This window comes from Anomaloglossus baeobatrachus, chromosome 7 (genome assembly GCF_048569485.1).
Source record: "Anomaloglossus baeobatrachus isolate aAnoBae1 chromosome 7, aAnoBae1.hap1, whole genome shotgun sequence".
NCBI classification, from domain to species: Eukaryota; Metazoa; Chordata; class Amphibia; order Anura; family Aromobatidae; genus Anomaloglossus; species Anomaloglossus baeobatrachus.
Window position 1 is genome coordinate 68,242,013 of NC_134359.1, and position 21,795 is coordinate 68,263,807.

Sequence of the window (21,795 nt, forward strand, 5' to 3'; positions counted from 1 at the left end):
CATCTCTAGATTGTTCAGCATTTTTGTGGTGAAAAGTTCCCTCTAAGTTCCAGAAAGTCTTTTTAAGTGCCATCTATTTAACATAATCTATTATATATTGGATTTGAATCAGAGAATAGAAAATCTTGCATCTTTATGCTATTTTCATAAGGGTTTACGTTATTTTGGCAGCAAGAACAGCGCTGCAGGATGTGTCATTATTGCCATCCAAAGTGACGGTGCAGCCAACGAAAAAGTCCAAACAGAATGCTTATTTTAACATAATGGTAATCCAGGGTTGTCAGCTTGATTTATATTTTATTTCTGGACAATTTATCCAAATGTCACAAACAACCAACATTTTTTTAAGGACACATTAAAAAAAGCATAATCAAGCCTGGAGTGGGGAGGGGGCAGCTCTCTCAGCTCTGCTACATGGCTAAATCTGAAAATTCTGATTGTGTTAGAACGGCAGCACCCAGTAATCTAAGTGGTACATTATTGGAGTCAAGATCTCTTTGCCTACATCATGCTGCTCTCAGATGAGGTAGCAGAAACCTGCTGACAGACTCCCTTAATGTTTACAGACCATAATAATGATATATACATTATGCTGATGGCGTCTGTACCGGCCCGATGAGCTGCTGGAGCCAGACTGATATCACATGGTGAGCCTTCTGCTGTAAATGCTAGGAATGGCTTTCTCAACGATCCCAGCAGTTGAACCTTTCTGTCAATAGTGATAGGAGCACTTGAGGAATTTGGCAGAGGGAGAGCTCTCCTTCTGTCAGCCCATCAGATTCCAGTGCACTACATAAGCAATTCAGTATATTACCCAAGTTATCATGTCCCTTTTCGGACTAATAGATAATATAAAACAAAGTGTAAAACACCCTCCACAAAAGTAAATACACTCTCCACAAAATCAGAGTTTTCCCATAAAAATAACTAATCTGGAAAATAATAAAAATGAAACATATGATAGGTAATGGTTTATCTAGCTGGCAAAAGAGGTAACAAAAAAACAAAACAAAAAACAATGGTAGAATTGCTCTTTTTGTTCATTCTGTCTCACAAAATAATATAACTAAAAATTGATGAAACTATTGTATGTATCCCAAAATGGTAACAATAAAAACTACAGCTTGTTACACATAAAACCATGCCTTCATAAAGGTTAGTATATGATAATATGCAAAAGTTATGTCTCAGAACGTAACGCAAAAAAAAGCAAAAAACTCTTGCTCAAAAGTAGTAAAATGTAAAGTCAAATTTATATTAATTGGGTATCATTGTAAATCGTATCAACTGGTACCATGATACCTTATCATTATTTATTTCATATGGTAAAGTGGGTAGCAAAAATATAAAAACTTGAATTGCTCATTTTTGCTCATTCAGACTCACAAAATAATTAATGAAAAAAATTATATATCGGTAAAATTGGCCCCAGTGAATACGACATCCTAAACTCCCCAAAAAGTAAAGGCGGCGTTACACGCGCCAATATGCCGTGCAATCGCACCTGCCCCCATCGTTTGTGTGTTACGGGCAATTTGTTGCCCGTGTCGCACAAAGTCGGTAATCCCCGTCACACGCACTTACCTCCCGAACGACCTCGCTGTGGGTGGCGAACATCCTCTTCCTGAAGGGGGAGGGACATCCGGTGTCACAGCGACGTCACAATGCGGCCGCCTAATAGAAGCGGAGGGGCGGAGATGAGCGGGACGTAACATCCCGCCCACCTCCTTCCTTCTGCATTGCCGGCAGCCGCAGGTAAGCTGCAGTTCATCGTTCCCGGGGTGTCACACGGAGCGATGTGTGCTGCCTCGGGAACGATGAACAACCGGCGCGCAGAAGGACGATCGATTTTTTTGAAAATGAGCAACGTGTCAACGAGCAACGATAAGGTGAGTATTTTTGCTCGTTCACAGTCGCTCGTAGCTGTCACACGCTACGATATATCAAACGATGCCGGATGTGCGTCACGGAATCCATGACCCTGACGACATATCGTTAGATATATCGTAGGGTGTAAAGCGGCCTTTAGCCTTCATACAAGTCTATCAATGGAAAAATAAAAATGTTATGATGGTGGAGATGAGCGAACTTATTCAAAAAAGTTCCTAAATCTCAAATTCGGCACAAGCATTCCCCATTCGGATTCCTGAAAACTTTTCCCAAAAACAGCAAAATTCGGCCTTTGTTCGTTAACTGTTCTCGTTTACACTAATGCTTTTCTTCTACTTTATTATAACTTTGGCTAGGATAGTAGGGCTGTATGATGAGCTGGGGGGGAGGTGTTTGATGAGGAAGGGAATTACATACCAGTCTCCGTCCGCTCAGCTGTCACACTGCTTCCGGGTCCGCTCATTACATCTCATACATATTCACTGCTTCTGCCACCCACCGTCTGTGACAGTATCTGTGATTGGTTGCAGTCAGACTGCTGGCGTTTCGGCGTCTCTGATTGGTTGCCCTCACGGAGGCTGTCTGGGTCCCCTAAAAAAGTGTAAAAATAAATTAAAAAAATGATGTATGATCCATATATTGATGCTCAGTGCAGATAAAGCAGATGGCTAAAGGCTGGAGCCCCCAGCCGTGCACATCATCTTGTCTGTACATCAAAATACGAGAGACCCATGCGACTTTTTTTTTAAATTATTTAAATAAATAATTTTAAAAAATTACATGCGGTAATTACGTCACAGCCCAGCAACTCGCGTGTTCCCTAATTCACCACAGAGCGCCGTAAGGAAGAAAGGTGAAACTCCGCACACAGCCAAGTCACTCACGGAGACCGGGTCCTGCCTCGGTGAAGTTGGGTCAACTTTGAATTCTGGAAGTTGACATGACATCACCGGACATCAGAGGTCACTGCAGCCCAGTTGATCGGAAGTGAGCGGACAGCGATAGCGCCGCTCACAGGCACAACTGGTAACAGAACATATTCAGAAAAAGCCTTCTGTCATAGCTTTACATTAATGTGCTTTGTAGTGGACCACCCCTTTAAGTTGTCCATTAAACTAAATAAGAAACAGTGTTTTTAAAAAATAAATTAATAACTGCTTTAGATAAGTGGAATAAAAAGAGATAAAAAAAAGTATGTAGCAAAAAGTGCGACCTACGAAAACTGCACCATACAACAATTATTTTCAATTAATATATTATACAAAAGTAATGAAACAATGAAATAAAATTTCAGTGGTGTGAACAAGTGTTTGCTGGCTTCTTGATCTATTATTTTGCATGTTTGTCACACTTAAATGTTGCAGATCACCAAACAAATTTAAATATTAGACAAAGATAACACAAGTAATCACACAATGCAGTTTATAAATGAAGGTCTTTATTATTAAGGGAATAAGAAATCCAAACCTACAGGGCCCTGTGTAAAAAAGTGACTGCTCCCTAAACTTAATAACTGGTTGGGTCACTCTTAGCAGCAACAACTGCAATCAAGTGTTTGTGATAACTGGCAATGGGTCTTTTACAATGTTCTTGAGGAATTTTGGCTGACTCTTCTTTGCAGCATTGTTTTAATTCAGCCACATTGAATGGTTTCCCAGCACAAACCACCTTTTCAAGGTCACGTCAGGCATCTCAATCAAATTAAGGTCAGGAATAGGCCACTCCAAAGTTTTCATTTTGTTTTTCTCAAGCTATTTAGACTTGCTGGTTCTGTTTTGGATCATTGTCTTGCTGCATAACCCAAGTGCGCTTCAGCTTGAGGTCAAGAACAGGTGGCTGGACATTTTCCTTCAGGATTTTTTGGTAGACAGCAGAATTCATGGTACCATTTACCACAGCAAGTATTCCAGGTCCTGAAGCAGCAAAACAGCCCCAGACCATCACACTACCACCACCATGTTTTACTATTGGTATGATGTTCCTTTTCTGAAATGTTGTGTTACTTCTATGCCAAATGTAATGGGACATACACCTTCCAAAACACTCAACGTTTGTCTCGTCAGTTCCCAGAGTATTCTGCCAAAAGCCTTGGGGATCATCAAGATTTTTTCTTGCAAAACTGAGACTAGCCTTTATGTTCTTTTTGCTTAGCAGCGGTTTTCATCTTGGAACTCTGCCATGCAGGCTATTTTGGCGGAGACTCTTTCTTATGATGGAGTCTTGAACACTGACCTTAACTGGGAAAAGTGAGGCCTGCAGTTCTTTGGCTGTTGTTGCGTGGTCCTTTGTGACATCTTTGAGTTATCGCTGCGCTCTTAGGGTAATTTTTGTCAGCCAGCCACTCCTGGGAAGTTTCACCTTTTGTTCCATGTTGTTGCTATTTGTGGATAATGGCCCTCACTGTAATTTGCTGTAGTCCCAAAGCTTTAGAAATGATTTTATAACCTTTTCCAGACTGATAGATCTCAATTACTTTGTTTCTCATTTGTTACTGAATTTCTTTGAATCGCAGCATGATGTCTAGCTTTTGAGGATCTTTTGGCCTACTTCACTTTGTCATGCAGGTCCTATTTAAGTGATTTCCTGATTGAGAACAGGTGTGGCAGTAATCTGGCCTGGGCTAGGGAAACTGAACTCCGCTCTCCAATGATGTGATAAACTACACTTATTTTATGTTTTAAGGGGTGGGGGGCGGGGGGGCAATCACTTTTTCACACAGGGCCCTGTTGGTTTGGATTTATTTTTTCTTTTATAATAAAGAACTTAATTTATAAACTGCATTTTGTGTTTACTTGTGTTAACTTTGTCTAATTTATAAATTTGTTTGTAGATCTGAAGTATTTAAGTGTGACAAACATGCAAAAGAATAAGAAATCAGGAGGGGGGCAAACACTTTTTCACACCCCTCTATATATGGTACATTTCTAATCACCCTAATTGTGCTGACACAGAATAAAGTTAGCATTTTTTTGTGCAGCGTGTGAATAGTGTAGGAGTTAAAACTTAAGAAAACAACAGCAGAATTGCTGTCCCCCCCCCATTTCTCAATATAAATATCGTAGTTAGGAACTAAGTTATTTGTACTTCAAAATGCTGGCTCCAGAAATGTGAAAATAAAAACTAAAAAATATGCTTTTTTCCTAAAGTCTCAAATGGGCAAGTCCTTAAAGGGAATCTGTCAGCAGGTTTTTGCTACCTCATCTGAGATCTGAGAGCAACATGATGTAGGCAAAGAGACCCTGATTCTAACAATGTATCACTTAGATTATTGAGGGAAGCAGTTGGGACACATTCAGAGATTTTAGATTTAGCCATGCAACAGAGCTGAGACAGCTAAGCACACCCACAAGCTTCTTTTTATACAATAACTGTAAACAGTGAGCTTCTAAGCATAGTAGGGGGCATGTCGGATTACCCAGCCTGAGGCAATGTAGTCCAGCAATGATAAAGTCCTTGGGTTAAAACAGTCATTGCAAGTAAACAACAGCACAGACCTTGATAAGAGAAACATCTCTGAATTCTGTTTTTAACCCTTACAGCTTGCTGTATTCAGATTACTTAGCAAAATTCTCCTGGCAGATAACATTTAACAAGGTGAAAGAGTTGTCAAGGGTCATTACATTGATGATCTATTTTTAGGACCTGTCCTTATTAATGACCTATAATATAAATTGATCATCACCTGTCACCCCTACCAATCAGCTGTTATTCGCTCCAGTAAATGCCCAGATGCAAACATTGAATGGCTCTGAACAGCCCAGTGGCCACTTCCAAAAATTCCAGCTCAGCTCCACTGGAGCTGATAACAGCTGGTCGGTGCGGTTGGCCGAGTGTTGAACCTAAACAGCTGGTCGGTGGGGTTGGTCGAGTGTTGAACCTAAACCAATCTGATCAGTTCTAGCTGTTCGGTGGGGTTGGCCGGGTGTTGAACCTTCACCAATCTGATCAGTTCCAGCTGGTCGGTGGGGTTGGCCGGGTGTTGAACCTTCACCAATCTGATCAGTTCCAGCTGACCGGTGGGGTTGGTTGGGTGTTGAACCCCCACCAATCTGATATTGATGACCTATCCTATGGCTAGGTCATCAATATCATTAGCCAGGACAGACCCTTTAAATGTAGAAATGTGTGGCACATAATAATAGACAATAAAAGTAGCCGAACATTGCCAATGTCTCCTGTTCTACCATCTTCTCTACTAGCGATCATATTGTACATACACATTGTAGAGTGTCACCTAGCTGTTACCCCATCTATAAATAATGCATCATGCCTGTTAAATATCACTGTGGCTTGGAGACATAATAAGATTTGACAGCCACTTCTAATGCCTTTCCTAAAATAGATCTTGTGAAGAAACCTAAGGAGCTGTGATGAGACTCCCTGGGGAGATCCAGGACTTCCCAGCTCATTCACATTCTACTCAGCAACTTTAGTCAAATCTCCTGAAAAATCCTTTACAGGCAGCAGGAGCCCTAAGGTCTCGTGAGGAACATCCCTTACTATACTCTATCTATCACTAGACACATATAATGCATTATTTTATAGTATAAAAAGTGGGGGGGTTTTGTGACAAGACAGACCTTTGGAACCAGGCGATTTCTTTAACAATTTTTCAGTGGCCTTAAAGGGGACCTGTCACTGGGTCAAAAGTGTCTAGTTTTTGCTCTTACTTTATTCCCACTGCTTCCCTTGGTATTCCTTTTTTCTTTTATTTTGAAATCCTGCTATATTGTTCCAGAGGTTTGGGACATTTTATTTAGTGCTAAATTTTATGGTCTTTACCAAAGAGGCATGGCTCACCGAAATATTTTTTTTTCTGGGGGTGTGTCTGTAGGCTGTTCTGCATAATTACCCTGTGAGCCACACCCCCTTCGTAAATACCATAAAAACTAATCTCTAAATAATAAGGCCAATATCTGTGGAACCGTACGGGGGATTTAAAAAAGAAACACACAAAAACATACAAAAATAGAATAAAAATAAAAACTGTCCACTTCTGACCTGATGATAGGTCCTCTTTAAATGTACAGTATGTATATACAGTGGGATAAAAAAGTATTTGATACATTGCCGATTTTGCATGTTTTCCCACCTAGAAAGAATGGAGAGGTCTGTAATTTGCTCATAGGTGCACTTCAACTGTGACACACGGAATCCAAAAAAACCCCCCAGAAAATCACATTGTATGATTCTTAAATAATTCATTTGCATTTTTTTGCATGAAATAAGTATTTGATAAAACAGAATTTAATATTTGGTAGAATCCTTTGTTTGAAATTACAGAGGTCAAACGTTTCCTGTAGTTGTTGGCCATGTTTGCACGCACTGCAGCAGGGATTTTGGCCCACACCTCCATACAAATCTCCTCCAGGTCTTTCAGGCTTTGGGGCTGTTGCTGGGAAACATTGAGTTTCAGCTCCTCCAAACATTTTCTATTGCGTTTCAGGTCTGAAGACTGGCTAGGACACTCCAGGACCTTTTGAAATGCTTCTTATGGAGCCTCTCCTTAGTTGCCCTGGCTGTGTGCTTCGGGTTATTTTCATGCTGGATGACCCAGCCACGAACCATCCTCAATGCTATTTCTGAGGGAAGGAGGTTGTTGGTCAAAATCTCGCAATTCATGACCCCATCCATCCTCCCTTCACTACAGTGCAGTCGTCTTGTTCCCTCTGCAGAAAAGCACCCTCCAAGTATGATGTTCCAAGCCAAGATTCACTGTTGGACAGTGTTCTTTGAGTTGTAGTTATCCTTCTTCTTCCAAACATGGCAAGTGAAGTTGATACCAAAAAGTTCTATTTTGGTCTCATCTGACCACATGGCCTTCACCCCATGCCTCCTCTGGATCATTCAGATGGTCATTAGCAGACTTCAAACAAGCCTGGATATGTACTGGTGTGAGCAGGAGAACCTTTGCATGCCCTGCAGGATTTTAATCCATGACGGTATAGTGTGTTACTAACGGTAATCATTGAGATTGTGGTCCTTGCTCTCTTCAGGTCATGGACCAGGTCTTCCTGTATAATTCTAGGCTGATTCCTGACTTTTCTTAGAATTATCCTTACCTCACGAGGCGAGATCTTGCATGGAGCCCCAGACCGAGTAAGATTGACAGCCATCTTGTGTTTCTTCCTCTATTTTCTAATAATTGCGCCAACAGTTGTTGCCTTCTCACCAAGCTGCTTGCCTATTGTCCTGTAGCTCATCTCAGCTTGTGCAGGTCTACAATTTTGTCCATAGTGTCTTTAACAGCTCTTGTTTTGGCCACGGTGGAGAGGTTGGAGTGTGATTGATTGAGTGTGTGGACAGGTGTCTTTTATACAGGTTCAAACAGGTGCAATTAATACAGGTAATGAGTGCAGAGTAGGTGGGCTTCTTGCTGAAAAAAATAACCTGTCTGTGAGAGCCAGAATTCTTGCTGTTTGGTAGCTGATCAAATACTTATTTTATGCAATAAAATGCAAATTAATTATTTAAAATTATACATTCATATTATTTTCTGGATTTTTTCTGGGGATTCTGGCTGTCACAGTTGAAGTATACCTACAATAAAAATTATAGACGTCTCCATTCTTTATAGGTGGGAGAACTTGCACAATCGGCAGTGTATCAAATACTTATTTTCCCCACTGTAAGTAAAGAATTGTCTTTATAAATAGAAAATATGTATATCACCATTTCCATCACACATCTGCAGATCAGATCTTTGTTGGAATAGCATGTAGAGCCATATGTAATATCTTGCCCCATTCCTAATATCAATGTGTATACCCCAGGAACACAGTACAGGGACTCAGACCCACTCGCAGAGAGCCATTTCAGCCTTTTTGACTCTCATCAGTGGCAGCAAAACATTTTTGACAAGATGTGACATCTCTAATATCTGATATTAGTATAGCAGGAATGTACTGGTCATGCGTTTCACTTGTGTAAATATATGCTAACTAGTGATGAGCGAGCACTACCATACTCCGGTGCTCAGTACTTGTAACTAGTGATAAATGAGCACTACCATGCTCAGGTGCTTGGCACTCGTAACTAGTGATGAATGAGCACTACCATGCTCAGGTGCTTGGCACGCGTAACTAGTGATGAGCGGGCACTACCATGCTCAATACTCGTAACTAGTTAGTGATGAGTGAGCACTACTATGCTCGAGTGCTCGGTACTCGTAACTGGTGATGAGCGAGTACTACCATGCTCGGGTGATCGGTACTCGTAACTAGTGATGAGCGAGCACTACCATGCTCGGATGCTTGTACTCGTAACTAGTGATGAGCAGGCACTACTATGCTCGGGTGCTTGGTACTCGTAACTAGTGATGAGCGAGCACTACCATGCTCGGGTGCTTAGTACTTGTAACTAGTGATGAGTGGGCACTACCATGCTCAGGTGCTCAGTACTGGTAACTAGTGATGAGCAGGCACTACTATGCTCGGGTGCTTGGTACTCGTAACTAGTGATGAGCGAGCACTACCATGCTCGGGTGCTTAGTACTTGTAACTAGTGATGAGTGGGCACTACCATGCTCGGGTGCTCAGTACTCGTAACAAGCAGTTAGACTCTCTGATGGGAGCGACTCAAGTACCAAGCATAATGGTAGTCAATGGGGAACTTGAGCATTTTTCCAGAAGGTCTTCCAATTATACTTTGTACAAGAGTTCAAGCATCCAAGCTGCTTGTTAAGAATACCGAGCACCTGAGCATGGTAGTGCCCGCTCATCACTAGCTATGAGTACCGAGCACCCGAGCAAGGTAGTGCTCGCTCATTACTAATGCTAACCAAAACCCTCAAAAATATACCCAAATTTGATCCTGACCTGACCTCACTTGTGTAGACAGGTTTACAAAAAAATTAAAGGATTCATTTTTTTAAAACAAGAAACATATCCAGGGAAACTATTGTGTATTCTTCTACATAAGATTAACAAAATAAAATATATTGGCACAAGATAAGTAAAATAAAAAAGCCACTTTGGTTCTGGAAGATGAAATAATAGCAATAATCTAAAAGACCAGAAATAATGATGAAATAAAAGCCCAAAGTATATTGTGATGCCGGTTATCACGCACCAATACCTTCTAGTCTAGCGTAGACAGCATTTTGGTTCTATAATGGGTCATTTCTGATCTTTATACAATATTTGAACCCTCCTTTTATTGCTATTTTTGTCTTACATTGAATTCCACCAACAGACACATTCAGCTTACAATGGGATCCATCAGATTCCATCATGGCTTTTGTTTTTTACCAGGAAAAATAAGCGCTTTTCCTTTTGGCAAATATGAAAGACTCCACTATGGAGGCCCAGAATATAGCACTAGATGCAGATATGGCAATATATGTAAACTAAACTGCCACCAAGACGTCACGGCTCAAGGATTTTACCTTCTTGAGGATTTTATTTTTTTATTTTTATAGGATTGTTTGCCTATTTATCTCTATGAATAAATAGGCAAAATCTGCACTGGTATGTTTCCATTAACCTTTTTCGTTTGCTTAATGTATTACAAATTCTATAGAACATTTCATTCTATTTTTTAGTTTTTTGAATACGTCAGTATTAGCGCATTGTGGATCCGTTAGCAATGCGATTCCCAATTCTTTGTCTCCTGATTTTTCTGATTCCAGAGAAAAAGTTGATAAAAAAATTAAATTGACGAATGGGTGTTTTGTATCTAATTTTTGTGCATTTACATTGACTTTCATGGTTCCATTGAAATAGTTCGGGGGAAAACTGAGCTCACGCTAAGCTTCCTATTGTCTCCCTAACAATGTAGCAGTAATTGTGTGCAATGAATTCCATGCAATTAAATGGCGTTGTATGCAAGAGCGGCTCGTCACTATATAATGCCGCCTTACCTTCTAAACCCTTCTGCAGATTTTTTCTGCTTCTAGGAATAGGTATCATTATAACATTATAATCACTATACAATAGTCATTCTGATAAAATGTTGCACATTTGTAAACGCTCAGGAACCAAAAATGTTGCTACTATGAATGTAAATTTGGTGAACTTTGCCTGAAACAAACTTTTTTTCTTTTCTTTAAGTGAAAATAAGTTTCAACACTCATCTTCTCCGATAATAACAAAATCTGAATTCTTTATTTTATCAGATTAAGAACCAAAATGATAAAAAGATATCCAAGTAAAAAAAAAAAAGAATCCTGAAGACCTATGCATTTCAAACTTATATTATTAACTGGGTCTTAGTTTTGGCTAGAGTTATCTCTCTTACTTACCAACTTTCAAAATTTAAAAGTCGAGGCATTTTATCCATGCCGCTTGGGACAGCATGGATAACACAAACGGTATATGCTCCCAAAATTCCCGCCTTTGACATGGCTTTGTGATGGTTTTGAACCACTGTCCTGACAAAATCCGGGACCGTTGACAAGTGCGATGTGTAGGAGTTTAATATTGTCCCAAACTCTCTTTTGGAGACCTGCGATGTCAAACCATCTCACAATGAAGAATGAAAAATTCTTAAAATAAAATTTCTCGTTTATTTAATCGTGATAAAAATATATGTTGAATATCAATCAAAAGCATGGTGAAAAAAAATGAAAGAAACTGACGCGTTTCAGCTACACCTTAAAGAGAACCTGTCAGGTCCAATATGCACCCAGGATCACGAGCAGTTCTGGATGCATATTGCTAATCCCTGCCTAACCGTCCCTGTATACACTAGCATAGATAAAGAGATGTTTAGAAAAAGTATTTCTAAATATCCTTTATTATATGCTAATGAGTGCGGGGACTAGTCACAAGGGTGTTAGTTCCTGCGCTCATTCAACCTTCTTAGCATGTTAGCACACTCACATGGGGAATCTGACATGCTATTTAATGCAGCATCACCAGCGGTGACGCACGTACCTGTGTCTGCTGTGACCACTGATCTGAGTGGCGGGCACTTTCGGTCATGCTCAGTATGAAGGCGGGTGTACGAGAGAGGTCTAGAGCGCATGACCAGAAGTGCCGGGACTTCATCAGTGGTCACAGCGGACACAAGTACGTGCATCACCGCTGATGTAGCTGCATTGATTAGCATGTTAGCATGCCCCTGTGGGCGGAATGAGCACAGGAACTAATGCCCTTTCTACTGGTCCCTGCGCTCATTTTTCTAAAGATCTCTTTATCTATGCTACTAGATACAGGGACAATTAGGCAGGGATTAGCAATATACACCCAGAACTGCTCATGGTTTTGGGTGCATCACCTAACAGGTTCTCTTTTTAATCATGAAACCATGATTAAGGCATAGCCGAAACGCGTTGGTTTCTTTTTTTTTTTTTTTTACCATGGTGTTTTTTCCTGTCTGATTGCCATGTAACATATTTTTATCAAGGTGAAATTTTATTCCAAGACTTTCCTTCTTCATTGTTTGATGGGTCTACATCACCGAATCTCCCATTTTTTCTTGCATTAATCATGCCATGCCAAGGCTTGGTTCCATGCGGATCAGTAGGACCAGTATTTATTCAGTTGACACTATGAGCTGATATAGTTTTCTTTGTTCCCAAAGGGGCTCTTTTGTAGCCGTCACTGTATCATAATAAAAGACCTGTGCCAGTTTACAACCGAAATTAGCAGCATCGCACATTTTTTAACAGCTCACTATTTTTTTTTATGGGTTGTTTTAAGATTTGTTGTCAAGACTCTAATTAAGTAATTGTATTTTTTACTCTAGGAGTCAAGTAGTGGTTAAAGGGATTATTTTTGCTAAGAAGCATCCATCCCTGGAGCTTACGGGTGCAGCCGTCAATAATATTCTGATAAAATATAAATGAATTTTCAATATTCTACTTTCAGGTCAATTCTGGTCAGAGTAGCAATAAAATATTTAACAAGGTAACATTGGATATATATAATTTGTAAGTTGAGCAGATTGGCAATGAGTTCGGCGGCTTCGGGGTTGATTTGCAACAAATCGCTCCAAGGACATCTGCAAGGAGTTTGGATGTTTTCCCCATGGGTGTCCTCCGGGTTTTTCGGTTTCCACCCACATCCCACATACTGATAGGGAATATAGATTGTGAGCCCCAATGGGGACAGTGATGGTGATTTCTAAAGCTCCTAGGGAATATGTTGATGTTATATAAGCAAAGCCTAATAAATATTGACCATTGCTCCATCATGTACCGTTCTAATAGTTTATTTTTCCTAGGTACCTCTCAGCGCCTCAATGTCCCCGGTTCGGCTGCACGCCTCCAACCCTAACCTCTATGCAGATGTTGAATTCCAAAATCCTCCAAGTCATGTAACTGATGCCCTGGAGTTTGCATCTGATTATACCAAGCTGCAAGAGGAATTTTGCTTATTAGCACAGAAAGGTATGTTTGGATAAAACGGAAGATAATCTTTATTTTATCTAGACGAGTGTAATCAAATATTCATTGTTTGCCTTAAAATAACGGGCATCAGTCTAAAAGGTCTTCATTATATTTTCATGTTTTAAAGTTGAAGCAAGCAGTAGTAACCGTCTGCTGACACTTTATTATGTGCAGTGTTAAATAATCAGGGCTGCTTCAAAAACAGCGCCACACTAGGTTGTGTGATGTATTGCAGCTGAGCCCCCTGACTTAAAGGGACTCTGTCAGCCGGTTTCTGCAATATAATCTGAAGACAGCATGCTGCAAGGGTTAAAACGGAGACTTCAGCCCTGCTCTGCTTACAGTCTTTTTTTGTTTAAGCCTCTTATCTTAGCAGCACTTGAGTTGTAGTTTGTCCTTCTGTGATTAGCAGCTTCTGTCTAAGTAATGTACATTGAAGGCCTGGTGTGGGTGGGGACAGCTCTCTGACCTCTGCTACATGCAAAATCTCAAATCTTTCACTGTGTCAGAATGGCTGCACACAGTAATGTAAGGGATACATCTTTGAACTCATGGCCTCTTTCCCTACATCATGCTGGTCACAGATGAGGTAGCAAAAACCTGCTGACAGATTCCCTTTAAAGAGGTTGTCCACTACTTTTATCCTTAGAATAGGTCATCAATATCTTATCGGCCGGGGTCCAAAACCCATCACCCCCGCCAATGCTCCGTTCCAGAGCTGCACCATCAACTAATAGCGGCTGTGGACGAATACTGTGCATTCGTCTCCCATTCATTTCCATAGAAGGGGGATGTGCAGTACTTGGCTGCCACCGCTATCAGAAGACGGGTGTTATGATCCGATGTTCAATGACTACCATGAACACAATGCACCAGAGTCGTAGGTAATAAAGTAACGACCGCAAGCCCTGAACTTAACACCACACTAGAAGTAGCTGGGCAGCATGCCTAACAACCTAGATGCCTCAAACCCAGCCGGAGGACTACATAACCTACAAGGCAGAAAGTGAAAAGAAACTATCTTGCCTCAGAGCAGATTTCCCCAAAGAAAACAGGCAGCCTACCACATGTATAGACTGTGAGCAAAGATGAAAAGACATACACAGTAAGAGCAAGATGGAGCAAAGAGAGGCCACACTATACTAAATACAAAAGACAGGATAGGGAACTCTTGCAGTCAGCATAAAAAACCCTATCAAAACTTCCTACATGGAATGTGCAAAAAAGAAGAGTAATCTAACACTCGCACATTCACAATCCGTACAAGACTCTGGTAGGAAAAGACTAGCAATTACCCTGCCGGCTAACCCTTGCTAAGATTAGTAGCATAGACTGACTAGAAAGATAAATCTTCCTTATCTGAAGGCACAAACAAAACAGGATTCAATACAAAAAACCTTCAGAGATAATTCACAGAAGCAATAAGCAAATAATACACAAAAAGTACGAAGCAAAACCAAGAACTTAGCTTAGCTTGATAGCGGGGAAGCCAGGAGGACAAGAGACCGATTCTTATAGTCTCAGGAATTTCAGACAACTGGCAAAGACAAATAGCCAGCACACACCTATATTCAAAATCAAGGTTTTAGCTGCCAACCAGGTGAGTAGAACAGAGGAATGGAATCCAACCCACTAACATCAATGACCACAGGAGGGAGTCCAAGAGCAGAGCTCCACCAGACAATATTCACAACAAATGGGGCAGCTCTGGAACTGAGAATTTTTGGCTGCCTGCAGCCGCCATTGAGAACAGCTGATCGCCAGGGGTGTCAGATCCTAAGGGTAGGCCATCAATGTAAAAGTAGTGGTAAACCTCTTTACTTGTTAGCTTAACGTCAATACTAGGTGCAGTCTATGGACAGGAGTTGCATTGTTTTTGGAAGAAAGCAGCCATGTTTTTTATGCCAATATAACCCTTCTAAGAGTTTTATTCTGTTAACAATTGGCCTGGACTCGAGAATGTGGTATGACATTGCGTATTATCCGATAAATTGTGTTTGTTCCTCCTTTTACAGTCATGTTAGTGTTGGTCTCATCAAATACAGTATGCCAAAATAATAAGCTGCACAGTGCCATATACACTTGTATTCTGCTGATGTTTGTACCAGTAATTTTGCTTTGGATCATTCTTTATGTGCTGTAGTGCCCTTCAGTCCTGTTGATTGTGGGGGTCCTGATCCTGAGACTCTCACTGATCACTTATAAAATGCACTCTGACCATGGATGGGCACTTAAAGCACAGTGTTCGAGTCCACAGGTTTCTTATTAAAGGGAACCTGTCATCAGGTTTGTACTACCTTTTCTGAGAGCAGCATAATGTAGGCAAAGAGATCCTGATTTCAACAATGTATCACTTAGATTACTGGGTGCAGCCAATCTGACACAATCAGAATTTTTAGCTTTAGTAATGCAGCAGAGCTGAGAGAGCTGCCCCCGCCCACACCAGGCTCTCAATAGATACATTGTACATTGACAGTGAGGTGTCAATCAGAGGAGGGGGCATGCCTGACTGCCGTGCACATGCCATCTAGACCTAGCAATGATAATCACCAAGTGATAAACCTTTTAGTTTAAGTAAACATCAGCACAGAGCATGATAGGAGAGGGGCAGTTGATTTTTGTTTTTTAACCCCTACAGCATGCTGGCTTCAGCTTACATAGTAAAAACCTGCTGACAGATTCCCTTTAAGGCCATACACCACTCTATATGCATGAACTAAATACTTCTGCTGCCTTATTTGAGATATCGGTGGGGGTCTGAAGACCCAGATTTCAAGTTATACAGTACTTAAAGAGAGTCTCTCTCCAGGTTTTTGCTTCTCCATTTGATATAGGGGCAAAGGCCCCTCTGATGTCAGTAATGTATCATCTACTGGGCTACTTGCAGCAAGCTTTTTTTTTGCTATAAAATCACTGTTTTATCTGCTGTAGATCTATCAGTTCTCTGAATTCTGAGCTCTGTATAACTCCGTCCACACCACTGATTGGCAGCTTTATGTGTACACTGTGATTGTCAGAAAGTTGCCAATCAGTGGTGGGGGTGTGGTTATACAGAGCTCATAAATATGGAGGATTACATGGCAGCAGGTTTACTTGACCTCTAGTGATAATTTCCTACTGATAAAACAGTGATTGCATCAAAACTACATGAAGCAGCTCAGTAAGTGACACATTGCTAGAATCAGTTTCTCTACAATATTCTGCTAAGATTAGGTGGCAAAAACCTGGTGATAGATTCCTTTTTAGAAGGGGTAAAACATGTTGAAAATTATTTGAAACTTTAGTTGCACTTTAACTATCTCCCCTATATAGGTAGTGTCTGTTTGGAAGGAGAGCCTACCTCTTCAGTCAGTATCATAGTCAACTACACAACATTGTCTTTTTTTTACATAAATAATATATTTTTGAGGAAGAGCTTTACAGAATAAACTCATCCAAACAAATAATTCATGAAACTACAACCTTACTGGCAGAAGCACGAGGCATATTAGACTGAAAAACCTGTCCCAATTTAGGTTACCTAATTTTAAGAGATTCTAGCATCTAAAGCCTCGTTTACACGCTACAATATATCTTACGATGTGTCGGCGGGGTCACGTCGTAAGTGACGCACATCCGGCACCGTAAGGTACATTGTAGTGTGTGACAGGTACATGCGATTGCGATTGAACGGTAAAACATTCATCGCATACACGTCGTTGAATCTTGACGAATTGCACGTCGGATTGTTCAATGTTCCCGAGGCAGCACACATCGCAGTGTGTGACACCCCGGGAACACTGAACAGATCTTACCAGTCTCCCGCGGCTCCAGCCGGCAATGCGGAAGGAAGGCGGTGGGCGGGATGTTTACGTCCCGCTCATCTCCACCCCTCCGCTTCTATTGGCTGGCTGCCGCATGACGTCGCTGTGACGCCGAACGTCCCTCCCACTCCAGGAAGTGGACGTTTGCCGCCCGTGTGACGGGGGTTAATCGTTTATGCGGCACCTTCAACAAATTGAACGTGCCAAACATACGATGGGGGCGTTGCAAATCGCAAAAGATATCGTATGCGAAATTGCAACGTGTAAAGCAGGCTTTATGCGCTGCTTACTGTTTTTCAATATTTTAAAACATATTCTGGGTAAAAAGCTTTTTTTTTCTTTGGGGTAGATTGCCATCTCTTACTCCAACTCCGCTCCCCTTATAAACCTCCATATAAAGATATATGGCTCCTAAGGGGCCTGACCTGAGGGTTTTTTTCACAGTGATTGGAGCAGGTTAAAGATGGTAGTCTTAAGGGGGTGTTACACGCAGTGATATCGCTAGCAATATCGCTGGTGCAAGCACCCGCCCCCGTCGTTTGTGCGTCACGGGCAAATCGCTGCCCGTGGCGCACAAAATCGTTCGGAGCCGTCACACGGACTTACCTGCCTAGCGATGTCGCTGTTGCCGGCAAACCGCCTCCTTTCTAAGGGGGCGGTTCGTGCGGCGTCACAAAGCGGCCATCCAATAGAAGCGGAGGGGCGGAGATGAGCGGGACATAACATTCCGCCCACCTCTTTCCTTCCTCATTCCCAGCGGCCGCAGGTAAGCTGTAGATTGTCGTTCCCGAGGTGTCACACATAGCGATGTGTGCTGCCTCGGGAACGACGAACAACCTGTGTCCTCAACAATAAACGATTTTTTTAAAAAGGAACGACGTGTCAACAATGGACGATAAGGTGAGTATTTTCCATCGTTAACGGTAGTTCCTTGCTGTCACACGCAACGACGTCGCTAACGATGCTGGATGTGCGTCACGGAATCCGTGACCCCGGCGATATATCGTTAGATACGTTGTTGCGTGTAACGGGGCCTTTAGGCTTCACATCTCATTCTATTTCTTATAGATAAGGAAGAATACATTTATTTTTCCTTAAGAAAATCAGTGTGTAGTAGTGTGGCATTGTCACTACTTTATTTGGAATATTATTTTATATTAGGGCAACACGCTGGCTCAGTGGCTAAGTAGCACTGTAGCCTTGCAGTACTGGGATCCTAGGTTCAACATCTGCATCTGTTCTCTCCATATTTGTGGCTATCCTCCGGGTACTTTGTACCTCCCACACTCCATATACTGATTGGGAATTTAGATTGTGAACCCCGATGGGGACAGTGTTGATGATGTCTGTAACTCAGTTGTATCCTGATAAAGAAGTTGGAATACTTCGAAACGCGTTGTCAGGTGTAATATGAACCCAGAACCACGAGCAGTTCTGGGTGCATATTGCTAATCCCTGCCTAACCGTCCCTGTATACACTAGTATAGATAAAGAGATCTTTAGAAAACGTATTTCTAAAGATCTTACAGTCAGGGCCAGAAATATTTGGACAGTGACACAAGTTTTGTTATTTTAGCTGTTTACAAAAACATGTTCAGAAATACAATTATATATATAATATGGGCTGAAAGTGCACACTCCCAGCTGCAATATGAGAGTTTTCACATCCAAATCGGAGAAAGGGTTTAGGAATCATAGCTGTAATGCATAGCCTCCTCTTTTTCAAGGGACCAAAAGTAATTGGACAAGGGACTCTAAGGGCTGCAATTAACGCTGAAGGCGTCTCCCTCGTTAACCTGTAATCAATGAAGTAGTTAAAAGGTCTGGGGTTGATTACAAGTGTGTGGTTTTGCATTTGGAAGCTGTTGCTGTGACCAGACAACATGCGGTCTAAGGAACTCTCAATTGAGGTGAAGCAGAACATCCTGAGGCTGAAAAAAAAGAAAAAATCCATCAGAGAGATAGCAGACATGCTTGGAGTAGCAAAATCAACAGTCGGGTACATTCTGAGAAAAAAGGAATTGACTGGTGAGCTTGGGAACTCAAAAAGGCCTGGGCGTCCACGGATGACAACAGTGGTGGATGATCGCCGCATACTTTCTTTGGTGAAGAAGAACCCGTTCACAACATCAACTGAAGTCCAGAACACACTCAGTGAAGTAGGTGTATCTGTCTCTAAGTCAACAGTAAAGAGAAGACTCCATGAAAGTAAATACAAAGGGTTCACATCTAGATGCAAACCATTCATCAATTCCAAAAATAGACAGGCCAGAGTTAAATTTGCTGAAAAACACCTCATCAAGCCAGCTCAGTTCTGGAAAAGTATTCTATGGACAGATGAGACAAAGATCAACCTGTACCAGAATGATGGGAAGAAAAAAGTTTGGAGAAGAAAGGGAACGGCACATGATCCAAGGCACACCACATCCTCTGTAAAACATGGTGGAGGCAACGTGATGGCATGGACATGCATGGCTTTCAATGGCACTGGGTCACTTGTGTTTATTGATGACATAACAGCAGACAAGAGTAGCCGGATGAATTCTGAAGTGTACCGGGATATACTTTCAGCCCAGATTCAGCCAAATGCCGCAAAGTTGATCGGACGGCGCTTCATAGTACAGATGGACAATGACCCCAAGCATACAGCCAAAGCTACCCAGGAGTTCATGAGTGCAAAAAAGTGGAACATTCTGCAATGGCCAAGTCAATCACCAGATCTTAACCCAATTGAGCATGCATTTCACTTGCTCAAATCCAGACTTAAGACGGAAAGACCCACAAACAAGCAAGACCTGAAGGCTGCGGCTGTAAAGGCCTGGAAAAGCATTAAGAAGGAGGAAACCCAGTGTTTGGTGATGTCCATGGGTTCCAGACTTAAGGCAGTGATTGCCTCCAAAGGATTCGCAACAAAATATTGAAAATAAAAATATTTTGTTTGGGTTTGGTTTATTTGTCCAATTACTTTTGACCTCCTAAAATGTGGAGTGTTTGTAAAGAAATGTGTACAATTCCTACAATTTCTATCAGATATTTTTGTTCAAACCTTCAAATTAAACGTTACAATCTGCACTTGAATTCTGTTGTAGAGGTTTCATTTCAAATCCAATGTGGTGGCATGCAGAGCCCAACTCGCGAAAATTGTGTCACTGTCCAAATATTTCTGGACCTAACTGTATATCATATGCTAATGAGCACAGGGACTAGTCGCAAGGACGTTAGTTCCCTTGGCTATACGAACATAAGGCCGGCACTCCAAAACTTGCAGTAATCTTTAGGATTTAATCCATAGAAGCACAGTACAAACAAACAAAGAACGCGTTTTCGGCTAGACCTTTAGCCTTTGTCAATACATGTATTGACAAAGGCTAAAGGTCTAGCTGAAATCACGTTCTTTGTTTTTTTGTTTGTACTGTGCTTCTGTGGATTAAATCCTAAAGGTTACTGCAAGTTTTGGAGTGCCGGTCTTATGTTCATATATTATTTGGGTGTGCCATCCCTTGACTGATCACCTGAAATTTTGAGTGCCACCTGATATCACTTCTCAGTTCCTTTGGCTAGTCGGCCCCCTTAGCATGTAAACATAACCCTGTGACCGTGCTAACATGCTAATGAATGCGCAGCTTCAGAGGCATGTTCGGGCTCGCCTCCACTGTCACCGCTAGTTTTTGGCTCAGTGTGCACGATCAGAACGTCCCCGTACACCAGTTTAAAGCATACACCCGACTCATAGTACACACAACGGAAGTCCGGGACTTTTAACATGCGCACTGAGCCGAAATCCATTGTCTTGTGCGGTGGCATCAGAGAACAGTGAGAGCAACCGTGCCTCTGACTCTTTACATTCATTAGCATGTTAGCACACCCACAGGGGACTGCTTACATGCTAACGGGGCCAACTAGCCAAGGGAACTAACGCCCCTGCAACTAGTCCCTGCACTCATTAGCATATGATAACAGTTTTTTAGAATTACTTTTTCTATAGATCCCTTTATCTATGCTACTAGATACAGGGACGGTTAGGCAGGGATTAGCAATATGCACCCAAAATTGTTCGTGGCTCTGGGTGCATATTGCACCTGACAGGTTTCCTTTAAACTACATCCAATTCTGGTCCTTTTTTTTATGAATTTTACAGCAGTATGGAGAAACCATGTTTCTTTCCCCTCTTTATCCACATTTGATGATGTATTTAAAGCGCAGTGGAATTAATAATAATGCATAAATGTTGCACAGTAGATTTTAATCCTCGGGTTTCTTTGTTGCCAGTCCATTCCCTCCTGAAATCTGCCTATAACACAATTGCCATTGAGAAGGAGAAAATGAAGCAGATGGTTTCTGAGCAGGATTACAGCATCCACAACACACAGATTGCACGCCTCAGACAGTCACTTTCTCAGGTAAGTTTAATCTCGTGTTACGAGACACCTTTCCACATCAGTGCTAAAGAAACTAATTAGTGAGACCTCTCCTGAACTTCAGCCATATGCCGAACGCTAAAGATGTCAGGATTCAGTATTAAATTAAATGTTCTGATCCATGCAGGTGGAAAATCTGAACATACTCTTACGTGCCCAGATGTACTGAACACCAGCGCCCTTCATGCCAGTTACTGTGCTGCTAAACGCAGTGTGATGTTTAAGATCCTGAAACGCGTCGCTGTTCTGTCAGTGATCTATTTGCGCATCATCATAGAAGACATCACATTTTTATTACGTGCATATATCTGTGTAGCAATGTCGGTGCGTGTAGTCATTTGTAGCACTAACG

General features: G+C 41.6%; 1 protein-coding gene across 6 annotated transcripts in view; it reads left to right on the forward strand.

Annotated features, from left to right (window-relative positions):
* Window positions 1-21,795, forward strand: part of OSBPL6 (oxysterol binding protein like 6) — a 337,550-nt gene that overhangs the window by 254,075 nt on the left and 61,680 nt on the right. For 3 of the 6 annotated variants that reach the window (XM_075317384.1, XM_075317383.1, XM_075317385.1), the window contains 3 exons: window positions 8,468-8,518; window positions 13,057-13,222; window positions 21,295-21,425. In XM_075317384.1, the coding sequence (XP_075173499.1) occupies window positions 8,468-8,518; window positions 13,057-13,222; window positions 21,295-21,425 (348 nt within the window). The remainder of the gene's footprint in view (window positions 1-8,467; window positions 8,519-13,056; window positions 13,223-21,294; window positions 21,426-21,795) is intronic. The other 3 variants (XM_075317386.1, XM_075317387.1, XM_075317389.1) reach the window with 1 other exon arrangement.